The sequence below is a fragment of the Solanum stenotomum genome, chromosome 6 (assembly GCF_019186545.1).
Source record: "Solanum stenotomum isolate F172 chromosome 6, ASM1918654v1, whole genome shotgun sequence".
NCBI classification, from domain to species: Eukaryota; Viridiplantae; Streptophyta; class Magnoliopsida; order Solanales; family Solanaceae; genus Solanum; species Solanum stenotomum.
In genome coordinates, this window is record NC_064287.1 from 44,843,949 (window position 1) to 44,852,669 (window position 8,721).

General features: G+C 29.3%; 1 protein-coding gene across 1 annotated transcript; it reads right to left on the reverse strand.

Moving 5' to 3' along the window:
* Positions 1-1,397: 1,397 nt before the first annotated feature.
* On the reverse strand, positions 1,398-4,111 carry LOC125867316 (L-tryptophan--pyruvate aminotransferase 1-like). The gene is made up of 5 exons (XM_049547770.1): positions 3,979-4,111; positions 3,417-3,720; positions 2,259-2,539; positions 1,802-2,094; positions 1,398-1,675 (listed from the first exon to the last, which is right to left on the reverse strand). The coding sequence occupies exons 1-5, from the start codon at positions 4,077-4,079 to the stop codon at positions 1,473-1,475; spliced, it is 1,182 nt and encodes a 393-aa protein (XP_049403727.1). The 5' UTR covers positions 4,080-4,111; the 3' UTR covers positions 1,398-1,472.
* Between the last annotated feature and the right edge of the window lie 4,610 nt (positions 4,112-8,721).

The following is an 8,721-nucleotide window of genomic DNA, read 5'->3' on the forward strand; positions in this document are numbered from 1 at the left end:
ATAGTATTATTATCTTCCTTTATATGTAAATTCAATGTAGTTAAATATATTTATAACATCTGAAAAGATAAATTTGTGAAATAGTAAGAGTTTATTTAGAATTCCATAATCATGAGTTTCTAGTTTTAATTAAGTTAATAATTTAAAAATATAATATCTTCAAATTTAAATACTTCTAATCTTTTAATTCAAAATTTCCATCATAGTTTCATCATTCATTTGCAAATTAAAAAAATAAGATTAAAAAATTATAAATATGAAAGATGCATTAAACAAAGAATCATAAATTATATGTAAATACATTCAACACAGTTTGATTTTGAAACAAAACATAAGATTAAAACAATAAAAATATATTATATGTTTGACATAGTTATCGAATATAGTCTTAAAAGTGTTTCTCCTTCTTCAACTACATATATTCATCACAGAAATGGCTTGATCCTAACTTCATCAACTAATCATCTTCAACATCTAGAACTTCCAAAATAAAGTACAATTATATATTGATAATGTATACCACATAAAACAGAAGAATAAGAGAGGAAATATGATAAAAAAAAATTACCTTTTCATGAATGGTAAGCATTATTATTGCATTGAATTTTCTTTATTGAAATGCATTTTTTCCCCTGGAAAAACTAAAGAAAAGACTGTCCTATTTAAATTTACTAAATTAATACAGTTGAGTTTTTTTTGGGGTACGAAGTTAAGAAGTCAAGTGGGTGAGGAATTTTAGGGATAATTATTTGTAGTTGAAGTTTCTTTTTATTTTTTTAAAAACAAAATATGTTTTTTTAAAAAGAATAAATAATTAGATAGCGTTAAAAATTGTGTAGCAATAGATGTGTATTGGACAGTTTTGATATAATAATTTTTTATATTTTTCTGTTTATATAATAATATTTTCATTACTATTATTTATATTGCTTAAATATGCTTTAAAATTATTTAAACGTTAAGTTTCAAAATGTTTTTTTTTTTAAATGTTTTATATTGTTATTATTTTTAAAACTGAATTTAAACATTAAGTTCCAAAACTACTTTTTTAAAAGCTGTTTTATATTGTTATTTGTTTTCAAAATTGAATTTAAACGTTATGTTTCAAAACTGTTTTTCTTCTAAAACTGTTTTATATTGTTGCTTGTTTTTAAAATTGAATTTATTATTTAAATTAACTAAGTATATCATTTTTAAAACTAAAAATTCAAGAATAATTGTGGTACTGACATGTGGCNGTACTATTATCGGCCCTTTTCTATTTTGGAAACTCTTTTTGGCATTAATCAACCAAGTTCCATCAATTCAAGAAATATTCTACTCTTCAACACATCCAAAATCAATGTTTAATTGTTGCAAATAGAAAATGACATTATAAAGTCTAATTATTACCCACTTATAGCTAGAATATTTTTTCTAAAAACTGATATTATATAAATTTAACTAAGTAATATTTCATGCATAAATATGTCTTAATTTTCATTTGTAGGTCCTCGAATAGTCGTTAGCCTCTTCAGAAAGATGTTGAAGTCTTCATCTCTACTCAACATACTTATCCTAACATTTCTTAAATCACTTCCAAATCTTCTTCCACTCCTTGTTTGAATCTTGTGCTCTTTAAGAAGCTTTTGACAATCCTCCTCTTCACCTCCTTTGCAAATAAGCCATGCAAATGCTGTTTCAAAATATAATATGAATTTCAAATTTCAAAATAAAAGAAAACTTTTTTCAAATATATATTGATAACTTCATAGCTTGAAATCTTAAATTTGGCATAACATTGTAATATTTTTGTTATTACCAGGGTGTGATTCACAAAAGTCTTTTGTGAAAAGGCAATATTGAAAAGGGTATTTCTGGAGGACAAAAAAGTCATTGGCTATAACAACTTGTCTTAACCTCTTCCACCTGTCACTCATAAGAGACTGACTATATTCAAAGAAATTTTCCATTTTGGGATCCAAACAACTATCAGAGACCACTTCAAGAATCTTAGCAGCTCTAAGTTGAGCTTCTTTAGATACACCAATTGTACTAATCTCTATGAACTTTGTCATCTTCTTTGCCACCTCTTTGTCCTTAACAAGTGCCCAACTGCATGTAAATCAAATTATAATGTGTGAGAAATTGAAAATTGTAGACTTCTATAAGTTTGAGTTGTAGAATTAGTCAATGATACTTTGAAGCTAAAAATAGTTGTTGATGTGCTTGATTTTGTGATTGTGACTTCACTTGTAATTAATGTTTGAAAAACTTACCCAATTCTGGAACCAGCATGGCCAGTGCATTTGGAAATAGTGAAAAGCATAACATCATGGTTGGCAGGTGAGGTAATAGCAGTGTACTGTGGCCAATAATAAGCTAAATCATAGATTAATTTTCCTTGATTACCATTAACTACAGGCTCTCTAACAACCCCATCAGGATTATTTGGAGATGTAATGAACTCAATAAAAGGTCCATTTTTCTCAAAAGTTCTTGCATCTCCTGCCCATTTGTGTAGCCCTGACTTCACAAAGTCAGTCACTTCTGGATATGACTGCAAAAAGACAATTACTCTGTAATTAATCAAGAAATGTCACTTTTAAAGTAGACTAACTAAGTCACATGATGTGTTTCAAGAATTATATATCATGTTGTATTTAAGGGTGTAGCCTAGTGATTATTGCAATTGTAAGAAAGAATTATGATTCATGTTATAATTAATGGATCTAATATGTACCAAGAACCATGTGACTAATTAATAAAGAACAAGCACTAATACTTTTAATATGTATTGCAAATCTTTGCATGAACCATGTTCTATATTATAAGTTTCTTTAGAATACAATGTAAGTAACCAACATTGTCTCAGCGAGAAACATGGTATGTTAACATAAGTGAAACATTATTAAACACCTTGTTTCGTTGACTATAAATAGGTTAATTAGAGATTGATCAACATGTATTAGGCATGTTAAAATAATATCTAAAGTCAAAAAGAATCATTAGCCTTGTTGAGTCTTAAAACCTTAATATATAGCGCCTTTTAATAAATTTTAACTTTTGACCACTAATTTTACCAAGCATAGGCTAGGATATCCATCACAATTTAAATAAAAAATATATTGNNTAGAATACAATGTAAGTAACCAACATTGTCTCAGCGAGAAACATGGTGTGTTAACATAAGTGAAACATTATTAAACATCTTGTTTCGTTGACTATAAATAGGTTTATTAGAGATTGATCAACATGCATTAGGCATGTTAAAATAATATCTAAAGTCAAAAAGAATCATTAGCCTTGTTGAGTCTTAAAACCTTAATATATAGCGCCTTTTAATAAATTTTAACTTTTGACCACTAATTTTACCAAAGCATAGGCTAGGACATCCATCACAATTTAAATAAAAAATATATTGTATAAACGTGTACCGAATAAAAAGGTGTAGCTGAAACTACACTGATAGGCTCAAGTTGATCAGTAGGAGAAAGAGCATAAAGTGCAGCCTGCATAAGCTGGCTTGATCCAGTGCCAACAACAATATAATAATCATCCACAATTGCATTTTCAACTACATTGTGCAGCCTCTTAATTTGTTCCTCTAGTTTTGACTCCAAGAACCAACACAAGCTCTTACCACTAGCAAAATAACTCAATGAATCATCACCATTGAATGTTATGTCACACTTGTTCCCCATTTTTCTCCAATATGACTCATACATTGTTGGATCACCACTATACACACACAACAAAAATCAAATCCCAAATTAATATTCCAACAAAGAATTGAGCAATTTGTAACATTTCTACATTTTTTAATGAAAATTGACCTAAATCTCTAGAAACATAATAAAGCACTCAACATTGAATAAATCAAAATTGGCGATTTCATATATAAAAGTTGAATCGGGAAGATTGACCAAGGCCATAAGCGTATAACTTATATGAAACATTCTAATGAAAAATGAATTAAAATTGTAAGAGAATACTCACTGGTCTAGATTAATAGTGGTAGAAGTGTCCTTCGTATCATTTTCTGGAGTTGCACAAGGGACTGAAGAACACTTGACAAGGCAACCATCTGTTCCACACATCTTTTTCTCTTTTTTCTAAAATTTTAAATCAATCATAAATAAATTTATGAGAGAAGAAGATAGATTTGGGATCTATATATAGAGAAGGGGACAAATCTAATTACCAAAAAAAATATTTTTTTAATCAATACACAGAATTTTGGATTATCTTATTAATTGCACTTGCCAATCTCCACAAAAGGCTCTCTAATTAATTGGAGTAGAATTGCAATTATCTCTTTTCTAATCTTGATTTTTTCTCATTTAATTTTAGTTATTCTGAAATTTTTCCATGTAATAAGGAGAATGAATACTGAAGTGTCTATTTGGAAAGCTGCCACATGGTAAGTGAAATTGGTGAGGTTACGTATCACATAGCTTAGTAATTACTTAAAATTGAAATTACACATGTTTGTTTGTCATAATTTAATGACAGGATAATTACAAGCATATCATTGATAGTATAAATATAATTACACAGTTGAATTGATTAAAAAAACAAAAGTATTTATCAAAAATTAAGAATTAATATTTGATAAGTACATGCCTTAATGAATGATATTAGATTAAATATTTAAGACACATATTATTTCTTGAAAATATATTAAATTAATAATCAAATATTTGTAACTAATTTTGTGTAAAACTAAATGATATATCTTTTTCAAATAAATAATATTTTCAATTTAACTAATTGTAAAAATTAAAAGAACACGTGAACTTAATATTTGATACTAAAATATAATTTCATAACACTATTCATACATCTTTTTTTAAAAGATAATTTATCAATGGTAAGTGAAGATGAAAATATGCAATGTGAAATACCAAGTTAATAGTACAAAATTAAATAAATTAAAATAAAAAATATAACCTAATTAATTAAAAATCCCCCCCCCCCCCAAAAAAAAAGCTTAATATGATACTTTTATGTCAAATTCCAATATAACATAAAATAAGTGTCAACATAACTTAAGTAATATAATTCGAAAGAAAGAGAAAACATAAGTCTATAACATTATTCAATAATAAAATTCTACTTTATCATGGCATAACACCAAATTTTACTAAAAGTATTTAATGGTAAAAAATACATTTTTACGAATCTCGCGGTCAGTCTTAGATATTTTAAAACTATCCAATCTAAATCACGTTGGCTCAGAGAGTTTTCCAAGCCTCGAAATTACTAAGATCCACATTTAGCCAACCAACAAAACTACTAAGTCTAATTGGTTATTACTTGTTTATTAAAGAACAAGTAATTACTTGCTCTTTCTTTCTCTTTTTGCAAAATCAGATTGATTCTAAATTAAATATATTCTAATAATTATTAAAATAGAAATATTATACTTACAAAATAAAAAAATATCAACAATAACAATATATAAGGGAAAAAAAAACAATATTGAGACAAAAAGCAAATCTAAGAAGTAAGGTAAGAAATATAATATAAAGAAGGTAAATCTAAGAAGTAAGGTAAGTAATTTAATATAAAGAAAGTAAATCTAAGAAGTAAGGCAAGTAATAATATCAGCTCATTTTATTTGTTTCCATACTATAACAAGGAAACTAATTAACTATTCCATTTTCCATGTAAGGTAACAAATCCCAAAGACTTTATTCCATTTCCCACCAACTGTCCCCATACATTAAATAAAAATTATTGTATTTGCTCTCAGGATATTTTTTCAAATAGTTAAAAACAACAAAAAAAATAAATAAATAAATAAATAAATAAAAAAATATATATATATATATAAGAGGATCTTTAACCGATGACTTGAGTAGAAATTTTTTAGAAAAAACATAGAATAATGACTTAATTACCTTAAGCTTTAGTATAAAAAAATTATCGTTGTTGAGAAATTTTTGGAGATACAAAATCTTCAACTTTCAATTGGTGTTTTAGTTCGATTTTGTATTAAATTTTTCCTTTTTTCCCTTTTACATTAGATTTTGGTATAATAAGAGTTCAAACATGAAAATTCTGATGAAATATTTTTCTTTTATTGCACTATCAATGATTGTATAGAGTATCCGTGGCTACCATTAGACAAATTTCAAATAACTATCTCGAGCTAGGAGAAGTTTAGGAACATGACTCAGACATCTAAAATTAAAATTAGTCGTGTGATCGTAATTTTTAAAAGTCTTTATTTTATTGCTAAATTTGTTTTAGTCAAACACTATCACATAAATTAGAATGGAGGGAGTAGCAAAAGTAAGTTGTATATGGAACTCTAAAAATAAATAGAAATATATGAATTTACATTTCGACAATATTGACTTTGGTCGACCTTTGTAAGTTTCAAACTTTTAAAACTCGCAAACTCTCCCAAAACCCATCTGACTACCTTTGAAATTATGTCATACATTCCCATAAGTCATCATAAATAGATAACCAATACTGTGGAAAGTGTCTAATAGGAGGGGAAAAAAAAGACAAAAATATAAAACCATCTTGAGGATATTGTTACATTTATGGACCAAACTTGTTAGGAAGTATGCAAAAATGTTCATTATGAACCAACCCTAACATAAATAATTGTTTTTGTCATTTTCTATAAAGTGCATGTATTGAATCAGAATAGTTGCATGTGATATGAGTTTGACTGTTGGTATCAAAGAGAACCAAACTCTATTATATAATATATAAAATACAATGAAACTGTTATTTGATGTTGGGTCGTTATGTTGCTGAATCTTTGGTCGGTGCTTTGATAATATATTGGACAAGTCGGTATCAATTTGAATTACAAAATGGTCCTTCATCATTTTTCCATGATAAGGTATTTCTTGACACACTTCGTTGCACCTCGAATAATTTCACTGATATTTATTGACAACATGCATAATCAATATTCAAGTAAGAAGATTTTTAAAAAAAAAAAAAAATCTCCGTCCAACAATAGTTGTCCACTATACTATTTTGAGATATCCAACAATACTTTCTTAATATATTCATGTACTGCTCCTTGTCACGACCCAGACCATCGTGATTAGCACCCACACTAACCCTCCGGTGGGAAAACCACTACTTCAACCCAAATCAAGCAACTAAATCAAAACTAAAGCATTTAAGTTATGGAAGCAAGTTAAATAGCTAAAGACTGGAGTTCCCATAAACTCCCAAAAGATCTAACAACTAAAAAATGCTTAAAATACACCTAGAACCTGAAAGTCAATGTACCAAAACATCTAAAGTTCAACAAGTCTAAACAAGAAGGGATACAACCCCAACTAATGAACTAACTAGAAAAGTCTAAGTCTGAAATGTGGACATAGACGAAAGGAGAACTCATGGCAGCCTGGAAGAATTGGCTCACCCTTGAATTCAAACGATGATCACTGATCTTCTAAACGAGGTATGTCAATAGCCGCTTGCCCTGTACTCAACAAAGAAAGAGCAAGTGCAGTATCAGTACACAACCACAGTGTACTGGTAGAATCACACGGCTATTCCACTAAGTGCAACATACATAAGTCAATACAATAATAGAATCACATGCATATATCGAACATATACAATATCATCATCATTTACGAACAACGAACAACTTCACATTTCTCAAGATACACAATTATGGCAAGTCATTAGTCCTCTCATGGAACTCAAACCCAAACAGTTAGCATATCGGAACGTGGTACCCGGTCCAATGCTTATACCGAAACGTGGAAACCAATCCAAGTTAGTGTGTCGGAACGCAACACCCGATCCGTTCAACAAGCCACATTCACAATCACAAAGTACATTCTCATAATCATACAATCAAGTCATGATTCATGGCATTCATCATTCATATTTCCTCATTTACAACCAGTGTGATCAATAATGCAACATTCGCATACATACATGTATCATAATGAAGCAAAGACAAACATATATCACACAATCATAGAATCAAAACCATCACCAACCTCGAAACAAGCTTGAAACCCTAAGAAACTTGATCCTTCCCTTTTCGGATTCGTTCCGCTTGTTATTGGTCTATAAACAATCAATATAATACGGGAATCAATAAACAATACTAATTACCCGAATTACTAACAATTCTAACAACCCTAGATCATACTAATGATCCCAAGTATCCAAATAAGAGCTTTTCCACCATAGTTTCTAGATCAACCCCCCCCCCCCAAATCGATAATTACCCATTCGATTACATTCTACGGATCGAAAAATGGATTCGGGGAGTTAAAATCATACATTTAGCCTCAAGAAAAACCTTGGGTTCGTTCCTTAGCTCTCAAATTCAAAAATTGCAGAACAAAACATTTTGGGGGTTTATTTACGACTTTAAGTCGCGTCGGACCCGCCATAGCGATCCTCACCCCGCTACAGCGACCCCGCCGTGGCGACAGAAACCACCGCCAAAGCGTTTTCCACGAAACAGTGAGCAAATTAAAGAAATTCAAAACCCCTATTTCACAACACACCTTCAACCAACGACACTCAGAAACACTCGTTCACGCTAAGATCAATTTCGGGAGTTCTACTTACCCTAATTCAATTTCATAAAGATTTATCTAAAAACCCATGTAATCAAAATCATAATTAGATCACCCAATTGCTACCAGATTTCCCTAGACCTCAAAGACTCCGATTTCGTCCAAATCTGGACTAGGTTAGGAAATTCCAAGTTACTACGAAAAAGTTTTNGGA

Bases quoted from the DNA above. Each gene is read 5' to 3' on its own strand.
- LOC125867316 (XM_049547770.1), bottom strand. From the start codon at position 4,079: ATGTGTGGAACAGATGGTTGCCTTGTCAAGTGTTCTTCAGTCCCTTGT. The intron at 3,721-3,978 runs GTGAGTATTCTC...GTGTGTGTATAG, and splicing joins ACCACTATTAATCTAGACCA to TGGTGATCCAACAATGTATG. The intron at 1,676-1,801 runs GTAATAACAAAA...ATTTTGAAACAG, and splicing joins CTTTTGTGAATCACACCCTG to CATTTGCATGGCTTATTTGC.